Raw genomic sequence first — 23,253 nt, forward strand, 5'->3', positions numbered from 1 at the left:
CAAGAATGCATTTCACATACACACCTATCACCACTGTTGATAATTTGTGTTGGTACGGGGTGTCCTGACCTCACCAAACCATGTTTTAGAAGAACAAGGGAAATATTTTGCACTTAAGGACAAATGTCACTCAAATGTCTGCCCTTTCAGATAGTGAAGTTGATCAAGACATCGAAGGAACACCCTATCACTCTTGCCATTGGGGATGGAGCCAATGATGTCAGCATGATCCTGGAGGCCCACGTCGGCATAGGTGAGCTCTGCACTTCACCTGAAGACTCCAGACACCCACTTCCTCTTCCTGTCACCTCACTTCCTCTTCTGTTGCGTTGCTTTGCTCATTTCTCGTGTTTTTCCTATTTTTATTTTTTAACAGTTCTGGGGAAAATATAAAAAACTGCCAGTTTTACTTGGCTTTACTGTTAAGAATAAAATGAGAAAAAAGTTGCAGGCATGTGACCATTTCAGCCCCATTAACGTCTGGTTTTTTTGTCCCTAGGAATTATGGGTAAAGAGGGCCGTCAGGCTGCGCGGAATAGTGACTATGCAATCCCCAAGTTCAAACACTTGAAGAAGATGCTGCTTGTCCACGGTCACTACTACTACATTCGAATTTCTGAGCTGGTACAGTACTTCTTCTACAAGGTGAGTGCACTTCTCTCATGTAAGAAAAACGCTCTGCATTCTGGGTAAACCAAAAACATTACAGAGTAATGACATGCTGCGTATCACAGGAATGTGGGGATATTCACATGGGCAGTGACAAGAGACAAAGATGGTTTGTCTCTTGTGAAAAGCTGACCCTTGTTTTCCTGTCTTCCAGAATGTCTGCTTCATCTTCCCCCAGTTTCTGTACCAGTTCTTCTGCGGCTTCTCCCAGCAGGTACGTGACTCCTCCCTTGCAGTAGGAAAGTAACCCGAATAGTACTCTTCTGCGGCTTACTGTGTGTAGCACTGCATTGTGCGATATGGTGCTGGAATCCATTTCAGTGATAAGCACATCTCTCTCCTTGTGTCCTTCTCTCCAGCCTCTCTACGACACAGCTTATCTCACCCTGTACAACATCAGCTTCACCTCCCTGCCCATCCTGCTGTACAGCCTCATAGAGCAGCACATCAGCATGGACATCCTGAAGAAAGATCCGTCTCTGTACAGGTGAGGCTCTAGGAATGTGACCTAGTCTTTCCCTACATGTAACTGGGTTTGTTTGTACTCCATTTCCCAGCATGCTTCACTGTGTGTACAGTATCTCATGTCCCAGCAAGCATCACAGTGTGTACAGCATACATGTCCCAGCATGCATAGCTGCATAATTCATTGCTGCGTGTGCACAGTAGCCCAGAGCATTGAACTATCCTTCTTTTTGTGAGGTGGAAAAGGGTCCATTTAATTCTGCCCCACATAATAATTTTCAAGGTGGAAATCTGTTTGACCCCGCCCCTGCCCTCCCCCCCCCCCAGGATAAATTCAAACCCCTGCCCAACTGCCAGCCTATTTTTACCCAGCTGCAGAAGCGGTGACACACAGCAGGACCTGAGGGGCACTGCGCTGTCCTTCACAGCTCTCAGTCCCGCTAGTGAGTGTAGGGCTGGGGAGATGGACCGCACACACAGCGGCTAATGGCCGTCAAGCCTCGCTGAGAAATCACTGTTCCCACTGTCTGCTTCTCCTCTGGACGTAGTGCCCTCCAAATTTAATCACACCCTTGGTAATGATCGAAAAAAAATGAAAAATAAGATGTCATAAAAATGATGTAGATTCTGGACTTTATTTTAACTCTCAAGCATGGAAAATATTCTGCTTTCATAATAAGTCAATGGAATTTAGCAAAAAACTAAGTGTCACAAGTAAACCTCTTTCAGATAAACAGAAATACTTACTGTGTCATCTTCTGAAATGCTGGAGGATGGAAGGAGGAATGGAATGAAGCGTGGTTGATAAGCTGGTTTCTTGTAGTTGGGTATCCCCCTCCTGTGTGTCTCTTTGGTATCTTTGTTGATGCTGATTGTTGATGATGCTCATAACGCTGGTGTTGCAGAGATGCGAGATGGAGGCGGGGTGGGGCAGGGTGGCGAGTGCAGTAAGCAGGGCGTGGCCTTCACGATTAGAGCTTTCTCTCATGTCTCTCTCAGGGACATCGCCAAAAACTCCCTCCTGCGTTGGCGGATTTTCGTCTACTGGACGTTCCTGGGAGTCTTCGATGCAGTAGTGTTCTTCTTTGGTGCTTACTTCCTGTTCGACAACACCACTTTTACCAGCAACGGTCAGGTGAGGCTTTTATCGTCACGGAAAGCAGCAGCACACCCAGAGTGCTGTGGAAGGCTTCTGATTGTGCTTTCCTTAGAGAGGCGTTTAGCGCGTATTAATGATACTTTATGGAATTATGATCCGTATTAATCCAACTTTATGGTGGTTGTCTCTTTCAAAGCGAGGGAACTGGAATTGTGTTTTTTGGCAAAGTGTTGGGAAATCCTGGAAATTCACATCTTCTCTTTGGTGGCTGTACAGTGAACTTGAGACCTCAAACCTGGAGACTCCCTTTGGGTGTACCAGTGCTTAAAAACCATTACAGAGGCTTTCCATTCATACAGTATTTACTGCGGGGTAGCATGTTGAGCTACAGACATCTTTTGTTGTACTGTTTATTTCTTTTTTTATCATATTAACCTTTTTGATTGCTTTTTTTTGTCTGTTTTTTCAGTTTAACATCCTAATTTTCTTTACTTTTTTGTCCCAATTTTTCTTCTTCTCCCTCTTCCTCCCTCTCTTCTTTTTTTATTTTGCTTTTTTCTGCTTCTGTTCCTTTCCTCAGCTAATGACTACAAACACACAGATGGTAAGCCTGTCTGTCCCTCTCTGTCTGTCACTCTGGTTTTGTTTTTTGTTTCACCGTTTCTCCCCTCATGCCCCCACCTTTCACGCCCCGCCCCGCCTCCCCCCCCCCCCCACTGCAGTGCATAACCACTTGATCACTCATAGGCCTTTTTGCTCTCTCCACCTGCCCACTACACCCTCTCCACCTCTCCCACAGGTCTACATAAGTAACCTCCGTCCCTCTCCATATCGTGTTCCATCGTGTTAGCATACTTAACCTAGACCTACATGTCGTCCATGTGTTTTTGAGCACCGCGCCTGTGGCCATGCATTTCGTCAGCAATGGTGGCCAATCACGTAGAGCTCGGAACATCTTCATTTCCCTCAAAGCTCAAGGGCAAATGACAATTCCAGACAGGAATGTGACTCTTTGCGCTGTTTGGTGGACATTTGGGTGAATCCTTCCGCTTGATTCATTCATCTTTAAACGCCACCTCAGTTTCAGGGACTTGTTTTGACTTCGCAAAAGTTTATTACTCAACACGTAAAATGAATTGGTGTTAGGCAATCATTTTTTTAGCTTGCCGTAATTTATTAATAATTTATGCAGTGATATTTATTTTCCTGGATGCAAACCATACACAAAGTAGATCCTTACAAATAACAAAGGATTGCCATTGTAACAAAGGATAGTTACAAATTAAACATGTAAAATGTGTTTAGCTGGGCTTTTCAGAGAACCATTCTATTTAATCTGAATTTTTGTGAAATAGCTCAATATCAACATATACAGCTGAACTATATTTTCAATAATAGAATCCAGTCTGAAAGGTTTGGTTTGAATTGGCATTTGATTGAGAGAGCAAACAAAAACCAGCTCACTGCAGCAAGGACATTTTAACCATTGGAGTTTTTAAAAACGGATTCATGCCTTTCACTTTTGTACCAATTTTTTAGTCCTTCAAACGAATTTCATTTGCCCTTGAACTTTTGTTAAAATAGAAACCATTTTGTTTGTATTTAAAAAAACAAACTCTGAAATCTGGAATGTCTCAGAAATCTCAAAAAGGTGGGTCATTCTTGCTTTTTATTCACAGCGCAGTTTCCTAAAATAGAAGCCAGTTTCAGTATGTGAAAACCTGGCCACAGTACGGATTTCACACAAGTCTTGCTTTGGCAGCAAATCTGCACAATCAGGAGAGATTCTCACACTTTCTCCCCCTCCTGCCAAGCAATATATTTAACTCCCAGGAGTGGAAATGTTATGTCAGAGAAGGTAGATTACATTGAGGCAGATTCCTCATTTTATGGCACAGTGAATAACCTATGAATTCTTGTCAGATAAGCTGTGAAAACGCTTATTATTTATGAACAAGGCACATTCAGACGAGCGAAATGTGCCGACCTTCAGCCGTTTCTATATAAATAAGTGTATTGCATGAATGGTGCCCATGAATTTCATACAGCTCATGCAACTTCATGCTAATTTGCTGCCATTAGCGTTTGGAGACTTAAGAGGCGACAGTGAGGAAGGTGACCAGCCTTTCCTTTCATTCAAGCTCTTTTGTGGAAATCAGGAATGTGGAGATCAAAGAAAACATTGGCAATGTTGACTATGTTAAGAAAAACAAGATTGCAGAATGTGGGATTAGCCAGCTTGCTGTGGTAGTGGAGCTCAGAAGTGTGAGTGACCCAACTGATGGAAGTACTGATGTCGCCCCCTAGAGTGTGGGTGGCTAACTCTTTTTCTTGAGAGCCATGCTACTTTTAGCTTTCACATTAAAATCCGCAGCCATTTAGGCCCAAAAATCAGTTAACTGATTGAGTAAAACAGTTGATTACACAGGTGTGCGATGCATAACAATGAAAACCTGCATGACCTGTAGACTCTCCCAAGTCCAAGGTTGGCCACTCCAACCATTGAGCATGAACATGAGTGTGATTACTTCCCTTGTATATATATCTAGCTATGCCATATCTACCTCAACCTGGAAGTTTTAGAGTTATCCCTCAATCAGTGTAGGTGCTGTAACATCCGGTCCAATCAATGGCTTCAGTTATATGATGAGTTGACATAAATTATGGCAGTTAATCCAGATCAGACCAGACACACTAGCTTCAGGTCTGCTGTCACCGGTCTCTCCAGTTGTCTGTTAGATTAAAAGGCCTAATTGTCTGCAAGGAGCCCAGCAGCATCGATGAATGATGCTAGACAAGTTATGCGTGTTAGTCATTCGCACTTTTCTGTCTGAACGGTATTTTACCCTCCGTTGTTATATGTAATTTGGCGTAAACCACTTGCTCATTCCGTGTAAATAATACTGGGTGTGCAGGGGGTGCTGTCACCTCTCTGCGTCTGCAGTTGATAAGATTTTGTACAGTTGCCGTCCCATTCATCACTATCGACAATTGTGGCGACATCACTTGAGCCACCGCTATAATAGTGATCTGCTGGTGAAATTCCACCCTCTGTCAGTGAGCGATGACCAGTGACTGCATTGACCAGTTTACCATGGGAATTCATGAAACTTGGATCTTAAGGCTTGCAAAGCCTGCATACTATAAATTAGAATTCAAAACGCTGCATTAGGATGACCTGCAGGATTGGGGTCGAGTACGGCCTTTGGCAAAAGACATTTAAAAAGCGGCTTCTTGCTGGTGCTCGCTGGGTTTTGACTTGTGCTACTGCTGGGAAGGAAGAGATAAAACTGAATGTCAAACCAGTCACTCCTTAGAGTTGGGTTTGTAAGTTTGCTGTGTTTTATTGGCTGTCTTGTGTGCAAAATGTCCAGAAATATCCGTGTAAAAACGATCTGATTGCTGCATTCAAGTGGCAACAGTATGCTTGTGACTCATAATGTCTCAATGCTTGCAGATGTTTGGGAACTGGACCTTTGGAACACTTGTCTTCACCGTGCTGGTATTTACAGTCACGCTTAAGGTAAATATAAAGAACAAAGCCGACCGGATTATGAAAAATGTCCGTGTGTGCTGGCGTGGTCCGTTAAGGTTGACATTTGACCTTGCGCTTGTTTTGTCCGTTCGCAGCTGGCCCTGGACACACACTACTGGACATGGATCAACCACTTCGTCATCTGGGGCTCGCTGCTTTTCTACGTGATTTTCTCTCTGCTGTGGGGTGGAATCATTTGGTATATCTCTCGTTATGTGTTTTTTTTAGGTGGCTCTTACGTGTACGGTCATCGCAGAATTACTAGCATCGCGTTTGTCCCCGTCGTTTCACCACTCTGCTGGCTGTGCTCTCCGACAGGCCGTTCCTGAACTACCAGAGGATGTACTACGTGTTCATGCAGATGCTGTCCAGCGGGCCGGCCTGGCTGAGCATCATCATGCTCGTCACCGTGTGTCTGCTGCCCGACGTGCTCAAGAAGGTCCTGTGGCGCACCCTGTGGCCCACCACCACCGAGCGCATCCAGGTAACGGCGGCCATTACGGTTCCTTCCCCTGCTTCCAGTAGGGTCCTATGCTTTTTTTACAGGCATTTAGCAGACGCTCAGTGTATACATCAGTGTATTTCCATCATGTGCCCTACATGCACACCAGCTACTGTAAGACTAGATTTGTTTTTTTGTAGAATGAATGTGGAATTAGTTTTTCTGTGGAAGATGTGCTAGGGATAATGTTTGGTTTGTTTTTTAATGAGCCTGTGTGACTGATGTAGAGACATAATGTTTGCACAATTTTTTCAGGTATTTGTGCAAATACTGTCAGAGTCAGGGTGTCTTGGAGGTCTGTGACTTCTGAGAGTTTGTTTCTGACATTTTGAATAATTGTGAGTGATTTTTTGTCATTTTAAATATTTAGTCTTCGTTTCCTATTCAGAGTATTTGTAGTAATACTGCCCAGGGAAAATCTAAACATTATATCATTAAAAATACAAATCAGGTAAAGGCACAGACTCAGGACCTGTGTTGTTACCTGGCTTTATTTTCTTGTCATATTCCTGGTTTTTATATATTGTGTTGATGTCTGATTGTTGTATTTTGTTGTCCACTTTTATTTATTTTTGTTACATACTTTTATTGTTTTATATGTATATTTCTTTATTTTTTTTTACCTGGTTTTAGGATCAAAGTTCCAAATTGTGTATATGATTTTATGTTCCTTCCCATGTTTATGAAGCGACCCCCTGAGAGGAAATTCCCCTTGAAAGTCTAAGCTCTCCCGCTTGAATGACCCTGTTTCTGTGCAACACTGAGCGGCGCAAGCAAACACTGATACAGCAGGGAACGTAAAATGACAAGAAAAACGGCTTTGTTTCCAATTTAAGATGTGTCAGAGTAAAGCTAAAAGGCCTATGAAGTAGACAAATCTACATCATTTAGGTGCAGGTGATACTTTGGCTGCCAGTGACGTCAAGCAGTCAGTGAAATCTAACCACATGTTCATCATTAAGGACAGAAAGCGAATCTAAATATTAACTTAATAAATTTTAGTTTCTCTGATGGGCTAAGATAAGCTAAGATGCAACGTATGTTATATGTAATTGTTAATGTGGATGCTTGAGTGAGGATGATAGTTGAATGCTAATTATGAAACAACACTTACCTTTGAGGTGTGTGTTTTTGATTTCCTTTTCTTTGAGACATTGAAGGTGTGTGTGACCTATACAGTGTATGAGAAATTCAGGTTCACCATTGTGCTTTTATCTAACCGCCTGTTTCTCTCCTCTCTCCTTCCCTTCCTCCTTCCCTCCTCCTCCTCCTCCTCCGCTCCTTTGGCCGACCCGCAATTACCCCGCGCTCCTTTTCTCCGCTGTGCGCGTTAACCTCTGACCTCCTCTCGCGCCGGTGCCCGGCCCCGGCCCCGGCCCCCTCTCCGGCTCTGTCTCTGGTCTCTGGGGAAACGGCAGACAAAGCGCCGCTGCCTCACTGCCGAGCAGTCCACCATCTTTATGCTCTCCCAGACCTCCAGCAGTCTGAGCTTCTAGCCGGACAGGAGGTGACTCCGCTGTCCTCTCTGCATGCTGGAATGCCTGTGATTGGCCGGTCACCATGGGACACGGCGCCGCCGGCCCGTTCGTTAGACGGCCATCGCTCACCGGCGACGGCCGCTTCATCACTGTCCGTCTCTGAATGCTCGCGCCCCGGAGAACCTCGGTGGCGTTCGACAAGAATCTCTTCTTTTCAGAGTCGCTGGAGTTCCTCCCATTGTAACCGCGAGGAATAATATGTGGCATTGTAATGCATTGCTGCGTTTGGATTTGTTAGGCGAAGCCGAGTGCCTTTATCTGAGCTCAGGTGCATTTATCACGGCATTGATCGTGTGGGACCGAGGGACTTCTCTTGCAGATTTCCCCCAGGCCGATTGTAGTTATCTCTGGAAACACGCAAATTGGAGACGATTACTTTGTACTATATTGAGCAAAATGATGGATTATTCAAAATGTAGAATTTTTTGTATCCTTTGGTGAGATATATAGAACTTGTATACTTCTGCATACATTTTAAGAAAGGTTCATGTGAGAACTTCCATGAATCTGAAACCTTTTAAATGCACTTGTAAGACTGATAGGACTTTAAAAACTTAACTGTCCTCTTTGAGGCAATTTACAGGAAAACAACAGAACACTTTCAAAAAATAAAATCATAAAAAACATATAAGACACTATGCAGTTTAACATCACAGTCAAACAATGCTACAAAAAAACAATTATCTAGCCACACAATGAGGATTCTAGTATTGGCACTGATGATGATGATATAACATTGGTCATTTGGGATCGGCTGTAGTTATGCCAGTTCTCTTTAGCGGCCTGTTGGTGCCAGTGCCCCATGCTGTCCTTCATGCTCATCTCGGTCGTCTGCAGTAATGTTGTGTTGCATGCTGGGAAATTATTTGGGTACACCTGCATGTGTATATGTGTGTATGTGCATGTATATTGCATGTATATTGCTCAAGGTGTGTTTCTTCAGTTGGGTGCATCTTACTCTATCTGTCTTTCTCTCTCACTGTCTTTCTCTCTCTGCCCCTCTCTTCTTAAAACTAAAAAACCTCTTTCTCTCGCCCACTCTCTCTCTCCCTCTCTCTCTCTCTCTCTCTCTTTCTCCCTCTCTTTTTAAAACTAAAAAGTCTCTCTCTGTGTCTCCCCCTCTCTCTCTCCTCTCTCTCTCTCTCTCTCTCTCTCTCCCCTCTCTTTTTAAAACTAAAAAGTCTCTCTCTGTGTCTCCCCCTCTCTCTCTCCCTCCCTCTCTCTCTCTCTCTCTCTCCCCCTCTCTTTTTAAAACTAAAAAAGTCTCTCTCTTTCTCTCCCTCTCTCTCTCCCCCTCTCCTCTCCGTTCGCCTCTCAAGGTCTCGGCAGGACATTTAGAGCCGAGAAGCAATTATTAGGTAAATGAGATCTGTGGCAGCCAGGTGGCTGTGTGCCAGTGCGCTCCTGCCCACTCTGAACAAAGGGGGCACAGTGTCCTGAGAGAAACTCAGATTTATCATACGGGCGAGCGGGTACGGCCCATTACGGGAGGCTGCAAGAGAAACGGCTCAAACTAAGGGCAGGTCCTTCACATCCAGGGGAACAGCCGTGGAGCAGAAGCTGGTTCTGCAGTTACTCATTTCTGCCAATGGACACCCCCACCCCGCACCCCCCACCATGGAAAACTGCAGGCCAGAAAGGAGATAGGGGCAGCGACATTTTTATTTTATTTTTTCCTTTTTCAAATATGACCATTCACGTAAACGCACATAATGTGTCATTTCTGTGTCGATTAGGTCCAGTATGAGATTGTGTAGCCTTTGAGTTTCCTTGCTGTGTTTGTGTAGTCCTGGTTAAACCAATGTCACCGGTGACTGGCTGTATATAAGATTTTTATAACCATAATTGTGTTTTGCACTTTTTCAGGTACATAATGCATAATGGATTTTTATTTGTAGTTTTGTCCCAAAGCTAGCCTGTGTACCTGACCTGTCGTTTTCAGGAAGCGAATAGTAGTCTCAGAGCATGAACACTGCTTCCTGTGCTGGTAGTAGCTGCATATTAGTATCAGCATACTAATGCGTCTGTCAGGCCAGTCTTTGGTGGATTAGTTCTTCCCTGGAGAGTCATTCGGGCAGTGTGGAGTCTTGGGGCCGGTGTTTGAGGAAGGCAGAGTAAGAGATTGCCTGGACCAGATTTGGTGGCATCAGATCTTTTGTAAAAAGGGAACCTGGGAAGCCTTGTAAACAAGCGGCCTTGGCTACAGCCTGTGCCAGCTGCCCAGGCCGGGTTTGCCAGTCTTTGGACGTTTGATCTTTCATACCCGTTGGTGTCGCCCAGCGGGCGTTCTGTGGGAAACCGTTGTTTGGGCGCTCATTGGATGCTAGGAAAGTTGAACGGTCTCCTGCACACTGTATGATACCAGCAGGTAACATTATGACCCTTTTAATATTTTGCCTGCTTTGTCTTTGTTTTCATGGCTGACGATTGTTTTCTTGAACAAAATTTTAAACTTTAATAAGTGTTTCACTATCAGGGTTAAGAATGGGAGTCCTCTCAACCATTCTACACTATTTTTTGTTTCATGTACACATTTGTAACAAGATTCTTTCATTTGCTGACTTTTTTTTTTTTTCTTAATGTGTGAAGGTTGAAATAATGATATTCGTGGATGGAATGTCTCGGAGATGTTAGAGGCCAAATGTGATGCTGTTCAAATCACACTCAGTTTTTAGACTCCGCCTCTAGAAAAGAAACGCATCTCACCAATCACTGCAGTACTCTGTCTGCGCCCATCGGAGCGTGTTTGTGTGTGAATTAAATGAAAGGTATGTACAATGGTAAAACATTACTAGTGAAGGCAGTGGCTTCCAAATCTTGGTAATGACTACATCGTCTGCCAGTCTTCATTGATACTGAGCACTTAATTGATCAATAACTCCACCTGCTTTCTTGGGTCTGAAGTAGTTGCTGATTTTCACGGTGAGAACAAGAACCAGTAGTCTCTGGAGTCCTCAAAAACCAACATTGGGGGAGCTCTGGTGTTGGTGCTAGCAAACCACTTATAGCTTATCAGTCTGGTTGTGGTTATGGTTCCTGTAAAGACGCAGCGTGTGCTCTGATGTCACTTGGACACGTGGCCCTACTGGGGTCCTGCAGAGGGGGCTGTGGTCTGAGTGTGTGTACCCTTGCCCTTCACAGAGCACCGGCACAGGTAGGACTGCGGAAAGGGTCCTGATTTACAACCAGGAGTCTCTCCTGGACGGAGGTCAGTCCACTTCAGATGCCTAGCCGTGCCATGGTAACTTTTGCGCAGGACGAAAGGGGGTGTGGTCTGCTCTGCGTAACCGTGGTGCTGGTTTGCTGTGTTCTGCTGTGTTGGGGTGACAAGCAACTGGTTCTGTTCAATCGGTTGCTGGTTTATTTTGCTTTCTGTTAAAGCGATGAAGGGAAAAGACACGGACTACACACACACACTCAGTCACTAACAGGCACGCACACCCACACACAGACACATGCACATGCACACACAGAAATTCTTGTTTGCACATACACACAGATACACACACTTTTCTTTGGATTACGTACGAGTTCCTCGCCCCTGTTCCTCTCTCTGCAGTGGTGTCTCTGGTGGTGTTTGATGGGGCTCGGTCTGTGGTTTGGGGACCGTGTCCTGTCGGAGGGAAAGATGCATTAACACTGGATGGGAGGGGTGTGCATGAGAAACCGTACAACTTGAAGGCTGTTCAGTCCCTGATGAATTTTCTAGTCTTTATTTTATTTATTTATTTAACCTTTATTTAACCAGGTAAAAGTGATTGAGAACAAATTCTCATTTACAACACTGACCTGGGAGTGCTCTCATTCTCACTGAAAATGTAAGTTATTTAAAAGACTGATATTTTTCGCAGAGTGAAGCAGAAAAGATGTACTATATTGGAAAAAAGAGGAAAGATTAAAAAACAAAAGTTATTTGGCCATATTAGGCTTTGAAAGTCCCATTGAATCTGTGAGCGCAAGTATGTCCATAGAAGAGAATTCACAGACCGTGTGTCAAAAACAGATACTGCACTCTAGTGTTAGAAGCAGTACTGCAGGGTGAAGTTAAATAGCTGGTATCAATAGAGTATTAATGAAGTGTGAATATTGTATGTATAGTCAAGACTGAGGCAACGACCACAAAGAGCTGGGAATGAACGGCTGACATTCTGCATGTTGTCATGAGGTGCATGTGGATTTGGTTGTTTCCCACTCATCACTCCTGAGGCTCTCGACTTGTGCTCTCTTCTGTTCTGTCTGTATTTGTGTATGTGTGCGTCCCTGCGTCTCTGTGTGCCTGTGTGTTTGCGCGTGTCTGCGCGTGTCTGTCTGTGTGCCTGTGCACGTGTGTGTAGCCTGACCAATAATAACCTTGTGTACCTTCTCTCTCCCTCAACCTGTGGCCCTGCCCCCTGCAGAATGTTGACAAGCTGTACCGGGGCCACCTGTCTGAGTTTACACCACTGGCCATGCTCCACGCCCCCGACCGCAAGAGAGGCCACGCCCACAGCGACAGCCACAGAAGGTCTGAGCGCCCTTCCAAAAAACTGATGTACACCCACTGGAGGGGCGGTGCCGAATACTACTGCACTTTCGGCTCCTTCCTCGGATTTGGGGTGAACGGCCGCCACTCCGGGGTGGGCCACACCTACACCGGGGCGGGGCCCGAAACCTCCGTTTAATCCCTAGACATTTTGCTTACTCCTACCAATGCCTTTAACGAGATAAAAGAATGCACTCACAAATTCTAGTCGCCCCGGTCACGTTGCACATCGCGCTGCTCTTCGAGTGGCGTAAAACCATTCCTGTAGACACTGTCTGGAACTGTGTGACTTCTGACCTCTGACTCCACCCGTCTGCTCCATGTGCGACCCCCGGCCCGCCCCCCTGCCGCATCCTATCCCAAATTCCCACCACCCCATGCCCGGACCCCGTTGCTCTACCCTTTCCACTCTGGATGATATTACTTGAAACCAGCGTTGGGGGAGATGGGAGTTTTTCGCTCAACCATCTGCGTAGTCGAAGAACAAAAAGAAAAGTGCTGACAATGTGTGCTTTGGTTTTTCAGAGCTGTCCGTGAGTTTGTGCATCTATTTTTCACTGACTGGCATTTTTTTCTTTTTCTCTTTGTTTTTTTCCCCCCCTGTCTTCACTCTTTCTCTTTCCAACTTTCCTGCTTTCTGTAGAGCGAACTGGTGTTGTCTCTGTGCAAATCTGTTATGGAGAAACACACCATAAGATGCAGTTTCTTTTCTGCTCTTGTTTGTAAGTTGCAAAGTCAGGGCCGTGGACCCTTGTACTAGACCGTGCTTTAATAGACACCCCATGCCCATGTAGTTGAGTAGAGTCCAGCACTGTAGATGGATGCCAGGTGGACAATGCGATCATTGCCACTGTGCTCGCTGTCCATCATTACTGACTGAATGGCACCCCACAATATAGGTGACTGTTGACAAATGAGTGCATTTCTTGTGTTTCTCCATAAATGCATATTCATTTACATAAATTGATTTGTCGGGTTCAAAGGAACAAATCCTCCCAAAAAAGCAAAACATCAATTGTAATTATTTTCACAACATTTTTCATACGGGGGAGACTATTTGATGACTTTTTAACATTAGTCCCCATTTTGGATTGTAAGACAGTTTCAGGACCAAAGCTCCAGAACTGCATGTGGTCATGGCAACCAGTTTATACAGTGAGGTGTGTACTAGGAACCTTGTGTGCGTGTTCCTCCCCAAGCTATAGCTAATCAGAAATCAGAATTTTTCTTATTTTATTTTTTTACACCAGTGCTTAGCAAAGCCTGTGGCATGGTAGAAAACTCTGTCTGAAGAAGTCTGCCTTAAAACAACAGCAATTCCTCAGTATCGATGAGTAGCCTCTAAGCCAAAGGAAAAAAAGTGAGAAGTCGCGCTTTGTTTTTTTTTGCCTTACGCTGGGAGCAGTAGAGAATCGAGGGTTGTGAAGTCCCTGCTGGGCCCAGCCATCATGCCTTAAACAAGCTACAGCTCCACCATTGGAAAAATATGTAAATGAGCAGTATGGTGAGGATCACAATGAACAAAGTCTAATGCAGGGGGTAGGGGGGTCACCTGACCGTTGGTTAGCTTGGAGTGTGAAGTTCAGAACCTCTTGCTGCAACTCTTCTCCAGATCGATGGAAGTACATTTTGTCCTTAACTCGGATTAATTTAGTCAAAATTTCTATTTAATTTGGAGGAGGAAAAAAAAACAACAAAAGGTGGGTAGGAATGAAATGAGCACTGGACTGAATGAGTGTGTAGGAAGTTGATGCGCTTTGTGTTTCATGTGGAGCTGGGCTTCTGTCCTCCCTCCTCTCCTTTCCCTCTGCGCTCATGTCTGGAGGGATCGTTTAGTGCATTAAATGCTCATGTACATCGCTTCACCAGTGGTGCAGTGTGCTCATGTACTCCATTACTCAGCTGTCATAGGTTCTATGTTCATCTCTCTCTCTCATTCTCTCTCTCTCACGCTCTGTCTTTCTTACTCACTCACACACACATACACATTTAATCTCTTTTTAGAGTGACTTACATAATGCAGTTTACAAGTTCACATTCTCTCAGCTGGATAACTACAGAAGGAAGGGTAGCAGTGCCCAACCTGAGCTAAGAATGGATCTGGTTAGGTTATGGATCTCCTTACCTGTGCCTGTTTAATACATGTACAAGGACCATGGTTTAGTGAATATGCACATTGTACATGTACAATGGAACATTGCGGCAAAATGTATGTTGTGGCGCTAAGAAGAGCAGTGTTTACCTGTAACAAAACACTCACCCAACTAGGCTTTTCAGAATGACTTTTGTACAGTATGTAGAAGTGTCACTTTTCAGGTTTGAGCAACCTGTATTTTCTGTTATACTTAATATATCACACACAAATGAATGTTTTTAAAGAAAAAAGGTAAGTTCTTTGCAAGTTATAGCTTCTTCCATTAGCCTTAATATGCATTTAGGTCAAATTTTCACAAGTAGAAATTCTAGCATCTTGTGTCAATGCTAATGCTAAGATCTTGTATGTAAGGTTGTCTGTCTTTACTGATTATATGCACACCATGCATTTTCCATTTTGGAAAGCTGAGCAAAATTTGGGCCATTATCATTTGCATAAATTGATGCTAATGGAAACCTAGCTAGCTTCCTTACCCTGAGTGACCCCTAAAGCAGCTTTGTCCTGCTTCAGCTCCTATGAGAACTTCTAGTTGAGTCTGTTTGTCTGTTAGTCACACTCTCACTTTTACCTCCATTCTTTCTTTTATTTTTCTCTCATGACCCCCTCTCCTGCTCATCTCATAAGCTGTGGTTTGTGAGGGTCACTTTGCAAGGATGTAGAGTCCTCTGTCCCTCCTCACTGCTGGCCTCCCTCTGCCCATCTGCTCACTTGAGCCCTCTTGTGGCTCAGAGTGCCACTGCAGCACACTGGAATGGAATTTATTACAGGACTACTGAATGATGGTGACCACATCAAAAAAAAAAATTGTTTGTTTTCTTTAGATGCCCTTAGTGGATGAAGGGTAGGTGCCTTCTGGCACTGTTTGTATTGTGTGTAAGTAACTTGGATGTTACTGAGATGTCCTGCTCTGCTTCTTTGTTCTTTCAAAAAATATTGATATATCTTGTTTTTAGGAGAGAGAGGGTCTTTGTAAATAGTAATGTGATATATGAACCCTTCTGCTCTCCATGGCTCTCCATGAGATGTGTTCTAGTTTAACTTTCAAGACGTCATGGGTACTCAAAAATGTAGAAAACAAAACAAAACCAAAAAACATGGTAGATGGTCAGTCCCATTAATTTCAGGCGCTTGATAGTGGAGGGAAAATATTCATATTTAAGGTGAATGGATGTATGTATTTTCTATAGGGTGTGGGGTATTTTTTGGGGTGGGGGGGCACACGGGCTGTGTTAAATCTTGAATGAACAGACCTAATCATACGGCAGTGCCACAATCAGCAAAACAGGACTGTTTCTCATATGAATGGTCATCTCTGTTAGGCTCTATACCTGTAATTGCAAATGGATGCACACAAGTATGTTCTGTAACCTGTTGCCTTGGTCCAAAGCTGTTGTGCTATTCCGGTTGAATGTGGTGGTTTATGGGAGGTTATGAATGCATATGATACTGTGTTGTCCTGTATTTCACTTACATGTATGTTTCACATTCACCACTTGGCACATTGTGGTCAGGCCGACCTCATCTACGCTGTCCTGAGCACCGTACGCAATTAGAGCCAGACACTGGAAGCAAAAGAAAAGTTTGGTCTGCGGAATGTCATACCAGAGAGGCAGCGCTTTCCTGCTTTCATTTAAAGTGCAGCATTCCACGTTCTCTCTCTTCCGTCAGAGAAAGTGCACCAGACTACACAGAGCTCAGAAATTCTGAGGGTCTATTTCCACCATGTCCATTCTGGCGCAGCATTTCTGAACACAGAGTTCAGGGCATTGAATGTATTTGGATTTCCTGAAAGCCGGATGTGTCTGTTACGAAGAAACATAAAATGGTGGTTGGAAACAAAACTGAATTCCAACCTTGTAAAAAATTCATTCAAATCTTTTTTTAAAAATGTATTTGTACACGCTTCTATACTGTCTTATAAGGAATTGCTCCGTAGCTGAACTTGGTCTTAGAAGTATTTGAGCCTGAAAACCAGTTCATCACATCAGTACATTTGCATTTGTCTTTATAATGGAATGACTACACATGCGATCACCAAATACTGGCTTCCTGTATGAACATTGTTTCTTTTTTTGTTTCAAGAATGCTGTATTTTTGAGTATAATGTATAGTATTAATATAAGTCTTTTGTAAAATCTTAAGAGGACTTTGTTTTCTATTTTTGTATCAAGGGGAGGAGAATGTTGTTATATTTATTTAGAAAATTATCTGTATTTCAGTTTCATAACAACCAAATTTACAGGTTGAGGGAAGTTGTAAGAACAGGAAAAGAGCACAGAAATTAAATAGCTTTAAAATGCTACTTTCTGTTTGTCCTTTTTTTTTTTTTTTTTTTTAGAAGCTAGACTTTTGACATACACTGTTTTTACAGGATATGTAGACGTATCCCTCTTAACACTGAGAATGGGATTCTTATGCCGACTCTTTGTAAAGACGCTCTCTGTGTGTGAGAATGTAGGAAGTTTGTCTCAGATATATGTTCACTTGTATATCTAACTGTACTGGCGTCTTGATGCACTGACTTCTGGCGGTCAGACCCAGTCATCTGACACTTGGAACATGTATTGCTTTCATAATGCAGTGGCCCAGAGTGTGAAGCACCATTATTGCTTTACTCTAAATAGTTTCAAATGTATACCGATGTACACTTTAGCAGATGTATACATGCACACGTATGTGTGCATATGTATGTATATACATAGTTATGTTTATGTTGTACAGTTTTTTTTTGTTTGTTTTGTTTTAGTTTTTTTAATGCGGTTTTTAACTGACTGATATCTGTAGATATCTGGTATTTTTTTCCAGCTTTTCAGTAGTAATGTTGAGGCAAAGAATTGTACATTTGCTTTTAATAAAGAAAACAAAAGTGTTTGAGTTCTTTATTTATTATAATTGTATGAACTAAAAAGTTAAAAATAAGTAATATGGCAAATTATGGCATGGGTTTCTGCCTGGACCAGGGGTGTCAGACTCTATTGGGAGCGCTGCAGTGGCTGCTGATATTCGACATGTTTCATTACATGGGGTACAGGTAAACTTACTATAAAGGTTGCAGGTTCAGTTCTTAGGTAAGACACTGCTGTGGTGCAAGGTACATAACCTGAGTTGTTGAATATATGGTATATCCTGCTGTATAAATGGATGCCACGTAAAAATGCTAAAGGTGTGTATATTTTTCTGAATAAGAGCGCCTGCTAAATGCCAGTAATGTAATGTAAAATGCCACACGAGTCCTCTCTAAGGTGTGTAGAGTTTGACTATGCATTTACTACAATGAGCATAAGGGGTCTTTTATTTTTATTTATTTGTTTCCAAATGTACAACCACAGACTATAAGATGCAACTTGAAAGCTTTTCTCACAGTAGTTTGGTCATATATGAACCACATTCACAGTTGCATTTCTCTGATTTGTGTAGAATTATTTTCTGCATGCAACATGCACAACATTAAAACAGTTCATGCAATAACATGCTGCTGGTAACCATTGCAAGGGTCAAATGAGATTGATATTCTATTGCTTGTTAAGGTGGAGAAATGCAGGACCTGGTCTGCGTTTTCAAAACATGAACACTAGATGTCAGCAAACTCTTACTTGTACTCCTACATCTTCCACAGGAGAATTCTCGCATGATAGGCCTTGTGCTTCTTCTTAAATCAATAAACCCTTGCTTTTGTTCAGTACAGTTTAAACATATCTTGCCCCACAGCACTTCACAGACAGCCTGGTGACTGCAGAAGGTTTTATGACTTTGTTTTTAAGAACAACGTGTCTCAGGTAAGGTATAGTTTTGAATTACAGAGAATGAATTTTGAAGAGCCTAAAAAGATAGCTTTGGTTTTTTAATGTATATAAAACTCATTTTGGCTTCTAGGACGGTCTGAGGAAGGTCATTCTTAAGCTCTTGCTGGGGTAGGGGTGAAACTTTGTTGATTTTATTGAATTTTTATCTTATTCTGATTTGTAGTGGTGTGTTTTTTCCAGTGCAAATGTGTATTTGATGTAAAAAAAAAAAAAAACAGGTGCTGTGCTATGAGACTCTGTGACTGAATCTGTGGATTTGGGTTTAAAGTAGTCACAGTTGTACACAGATTTGTGCAATGTGAATTCTTAGAGGCAGTCTAAACATATGCTATTGATATTATGGGTGGTGGGTGCCATAGTAATATGGAACCACATGCACATGGCTCAAAGAGTCGAGAGGTTACAAGAAATCATGCTGTGATAAACAGCTTATGTGCAAGCAGATGCAATAAAGGTGCCAGTACTCTCATGGCCATTACCCACAATCCCTCACACATTGTTGACCATGGAGCTGGAAGTAGCTTGGTGGATTTGAGCCAATTTGGTCTGGGTGCATGCTGACCACACGGCCAGCGAGCCGATGGCATGTCTTGGTGATTTTAATCAGAGATCAATTTTATCCTGACTGAGGGTGGTGTGGTGGCAGACTGCAGCGAAATGCGTTTATCAAACTGGGTTAACCTTGGGAAGTGGGGAGTGGGCTTTAATTTGGCCGCAGAAGACGTGTGGCAGCGAGGTTCTGAGGAATGCCTGCCCCACACCATGTAATGGGATTTCAGGCGAGCCAAGAGCTCAGGGAGGTGCGGCTGCCAAGCCCTGCTTTTTCCGCTTCCCCTCTGTAGTGGCAGCAGCAGCAGAATTCCTCCCCCAAAAAGGGAGTGGGGTGAATCCGAAGCAGAGAAATGGTAACCTGAGCGTGCTCGTCTCCGAAAAATTCTGCATGATGAGTGATGCTAATCTTGGCATTTCACTGCCGGTGCCTTGCATCTGTGGATCTGGTTTTAATGCTTTATTTAAAATATGTTTGACAACAATTAAATCCCTTCCCGTTACAGTTTTAAAAGAGGCACATATTGTCAACAATATTCAAGGAAAATGGTTCTTTAAAATGACTCCGACAGGGAGGTTTTCAAACGTCATCAACATCTACTGTAGAGAGTTAGTTTCAAATGCCTGTTTGATCCAGGTCTGGATTTACATGTGTGGTGTGTGGCTGTGTACGCTTCTGTATTCGTGTGTACATGTGTTTTTGCAAGGAAACTGTCTGAAGTCATAAGATCCCTGTGCAGTGACTGGACAGCAGTACTGTTGAGACTGACTAGAGGAGAACTCTCATTCAGACTATGGCATGCCCTGGAACCAAACATTTGTACTGAACAATGTGGTGATTAGCTCCACAAGAAACCCATTTTTCAACAATGGGGTTTAAAAATAAAAGACGTAATCACTGCATTAGCACCAGCTCATGCAGAGACATAAATATGAAAAAGCGCCAATGAATTTATTGCATGAAAAAAGGCTCAGATGCAAGATAAATGCTGTACCGTTTCTCTTAAGTTATTAGTAACTAGATAAGAAACGTGATTTCTTACAGCAATTGCTGACCTGATAACAAATGAAACAAAAAATAAATGAATAAAAAAAAGAAAAAAAGAAACTCTCATATGATTCCCCCTAATTAGGGCTGTGATTTTTCTTGTAAATCTAATTTTACAAAATCAGACTAATAGACTAAAATAGACTATAGAATAATTTAGGAGAATGTTCAAGACAGTTCATTGAAAAGACAGGATAACATAAGTAAAGGTAAATGCTTTTGAGTGCATATATGAAGAAAAATGTAATTTGTTAGAAAAATTGGAAAATACATAAGATTATAGCATAATATCCAGAAACGACAAAAATACAAACATTTTAAAAGTGTATTCTGTCAATAAGATGGATGGGAAATTACATTTGTTAGAAGACGTAGTTAAAATAAATAAAAGAAAGATGTGAAATATATAAAAGAAATGAAGTATAAGGCATTTCTGATTAAAAATGTGTGCCAATGGAAAATTCTATAAATACATAAGACTATAGTCTTATGTTCAAAAAGTGAAAAAATGAAAAAATTTAATATTAATTTTCCTTTCAGATAGATGCAAATAACTGTTTTTATAGGACGTGACTGAAATAATGAAAGAAAATGAAGTATAAGGCATTTCTGATTAAAAATGTGTGCCAGTGGAAATCATAGAAATATATAAGACTCTAGTCTTCAAAGTGAAAAAATGATAAAAAATTTAATATTATTTTCCTTCAGATAGATGCGAAATAACTTGTTTTATAGCTGATGAAATATATGAAAGAAAATAAGTTTAAGGCATTTCTGATAAAAATGTGTGCCAGTGGAAAATCATAGAAATAATAGACTATAGTCTTATGTCAAAAGTGAAAAATGAAAAAATTTAAATGTTCATTTTCCTTCAGATAGATGCAAAATAACTTGTTTATAGCTATGAAATATATGAAAAAAATGAAGTTAAGGCATTTCTGATTAAAAATGTGTGCCAGTGGAAAATCATAGAAATATATAAGACTATAGTCTTATGTCCAAAAGGTGAAAAATGATAAAAAAATTTAAATATAATTTTCCCTTTCAGATAGATGCGAAATAACTTGTATTTATAGGCTTGATGAAATATATGAAAGAAATGAAGTTTAAGGCATTTCTGATAAAAATGTGTGCCAGTGGAAAATCATAGAAATATATAAGACTATAGTCTTATGTCAAAGTGAAAAAATATAAAAAAATTTAAATATTATTTTCCCTTCAGATAGATGCGAAATAACTTGTTTTATAGGCATATGAAATATATGAAAGTAAATGAACTTTAAGGCATTTCTGACTAAAAATGTGTGCCTGTGGGAAATCATAGAAATACATAAGACTATAGTCTTATGTCAAAAGGTGAAAAATGATAAAAAATTTAAATATTAATTTTCCTTTCAGATAGATGCGAAATAACTTGTTTTATAGCTGATGAAATATATGAAAGAAAATGAAGTTTAAGGCATTTCTGATTAAAAATGGTGCCAGTGGAAAATCATAGAAATATATAAGACTATAGTCTTATGTCCAAAAGTGAAAAATGATAAAAAAATTTAAATATTATTTTCCTTCAGATAGATCGAAATAACTTGTTTTATAGGCGTGATGAAATATATGAAGAAAATGAAGTTTAAGGCATTTCTGATAAAAATGTGTGCCAGTGGAAAATCATAGAAATAATAAGACTATGTCTTTGTCTAGAAAGTGAAAAAATGAAAAAAATGAATGTTCATTTTCTCTGTCAGATAGATGCGAAATAACTTGTATTTATAGACAATACTGAAATATATGAAAGAAAATGAAGTTTAAGGCATTTCTGATTAAAAATGTGTGCCAGTGGAAAATCATAGAAATATATAAGACTATAGTCTTATGTCTAGAAAGTGAAAAAATGAAAATAATTTATGAATGTTCATTTTTTCTGTCAGATAGATGCGAAATAACTTGTATTTTATAGCAGTGATGAAATATATGAAAGAAAATGAAGTTTAAGGCATTTCTGATTAAAATGTGTGCCAGTGGAAAATCATAGAAATATCATAAGACTATAGTCTTATGTCAAAAGTGAAAAAATAAAAAATTTAAATGTTAATTTTCCCTTTCAGATAGATGCGAAATAACTTGTTTTATAGGCTGTGATGAAATATATGAAAGAAAATGAAGCTTAAGGCATTTCTGATTAAAAATGTGTGCCAGTGGAAAATCATAGAAATATATAAGACTATAGTCTTATGTCCAAAAGGTGAAAAAATGATAAAAAAATTTAAATATTAATTTTCCCTTTCAGATAGATGCGAAATAACTTGTTTTTATAGGCTGTGATGAAATATATGAAAGAAAATGAAGTTTAAGGCATTTCTGATTAAAAATGTGTGCCAGTGGAAAATCATAGAAATATATAAGACTATAGTCTTATGTCCAAAAGGTGAAAAAATGATAAAAAAATTTAAATATTAATTTTCCCTTTCAGATAGATGCGAAATAACTTGTTTTTATAGGCTGTGATGAAATATATGAAAGAAAATGAAGTTTAAGGCATTTCTGATAAAAAATGTGTGCCAGTGGAAAATCATAGAAATACATAAGACTATAGTCTTATGTCTAGAAAGTGAAAAAATGAAAATAATTTATGAATGTTCATTTTCTCTGTCAGATAGATGCGAAATAACTTGTATTTATAGACAATACTGAAATATATGAAAGAAAATGAAGTTTAAGGCATTTCTGATTAAAAATGTGTGCCAGTGGAAAATCATAGAAATATATAAGACTATAGTCTTATGTCCAAAAGGTGAAAAAATGATAAAAAAATTTAAATATTAATTTTCCTTCAAAGATGCGAAATACTTGTTTTATAGGCATGATGAAATAATGAAAGAAAATGAACTTTAAGGCATTTCTGATTAAAAATGTGTGCCAATGGAAAATCATAGAATTACATAAGACTATAGTCTTATGTCTAGAATGTGTCGAAATGAAAAAAAGTTCAAATGTTCATTTTCTGTCTCAGATATATCCAAAATAACTTGCATTCAGAGAATATGATAAAGTATATGAAAAAAAATGAAATTAAAAATGTGTCCCAGTGGAAAAACATTTCATAAGACTATAGTCTTACTGTATGTCCAAAAAGAGAAAAATGCAAAAATTGTCAGTGTCTGCTATTGTTCAGATGAATGGGAAATAATATATAAGTTGCAAGTAGTTAAGCAGCAAGCTACCGGAAATCAATCAAATAGTTTGATAAAAAATCTTTGATGTCAATATACAATGCCATTGCCGTTATATCTCCCACTGGATCTGATGTGAGATTATTATAATACATATCTGTCACATTCGTTTATGTTGCACCATTGATAACTAGCTTACTT

General features: G+C 40.7%; 1 protein-coding gene across 8 annotated transcripts in view; it reads left to right on the top strand.

The window, feature by feature from the left end:
- Nucleotides 1–17,354, top strand: part of atp11a (ATPase phospholipid transporting 11A) — a 62,043-nt gene extending 44,689 nt beyond the window's left edge. For 2 of the 8 annotated variants that reach the window (XM_064310267.1, XM_064310269.1), the window contains exons 21-30: nucleotides 151–253; nucleotides 500–645; nucleotides 824–883; nucleotides 1,029–1,156; nucleotides 2,134–2,269; nucleotides 2,814–2,837; nucleotides 5,691–5,756; nucleotides 5,864–5,967; nucleotides 6,087–6,252; nucleotides 12,206–17,354. In XM_064310267.1, coding sequence (XP_064166337.1) covers nucleotides 151–253; nucleotides 500–645; nucleotides 824–883; nucleotides 1,029–1,156; nucleotides 2,134–2,269; nucleotides 2,814–2,837; nucleotides 5,691–5,756; nucleotides 5,864–5,967; nucleotides 6,087–6,252; nucleotides 12,206–12,469 — 1,197 coding nt within the window. In that variant the 3' untranslated portion in view covers nucleotides 12,470–17,354. Of the gene's footprint in view, nucleotides 1–150; nucleotides 254–499; nucleotides 646–823; nucleotides 884–1,028; nucleotides 1,157–2,133; nucleotides 2,270–2,813; nucleotides 2,838–5,690; nucleotides 5,757–5,863; nucleotides 5,968–6,086; nucleotides 6,253–7,688; nucleotides 7,778–12,205 lie in introns of all 8 variants that reach the window. The other 6 variants (XM_064310268.1, XM_064310270.1, XR_010325732.1 and 3 more) reach the window with 5 other exon arrangements.
- The last annotated feature ends 5,899 nt before the right edge of the window (nucleotides 17,355–23,253 follow it).

The sequence above is a fragment of the Anguilla rostrata genome, chromosome 15 (genome assembly GCF_018555375.3).
Source record: "Anguilla rostrata isolate EN2019 chromosome 15, ASM1855537v3, whole genome shotgun sequence".
NCBI classification, from domain to species: domain Eukaryota; kingdom Metazoa; phylum Chordata; class Actinopteri; order Anguilliformes; family Anguillidae; genus Anguilla; species Anguilla rostrata.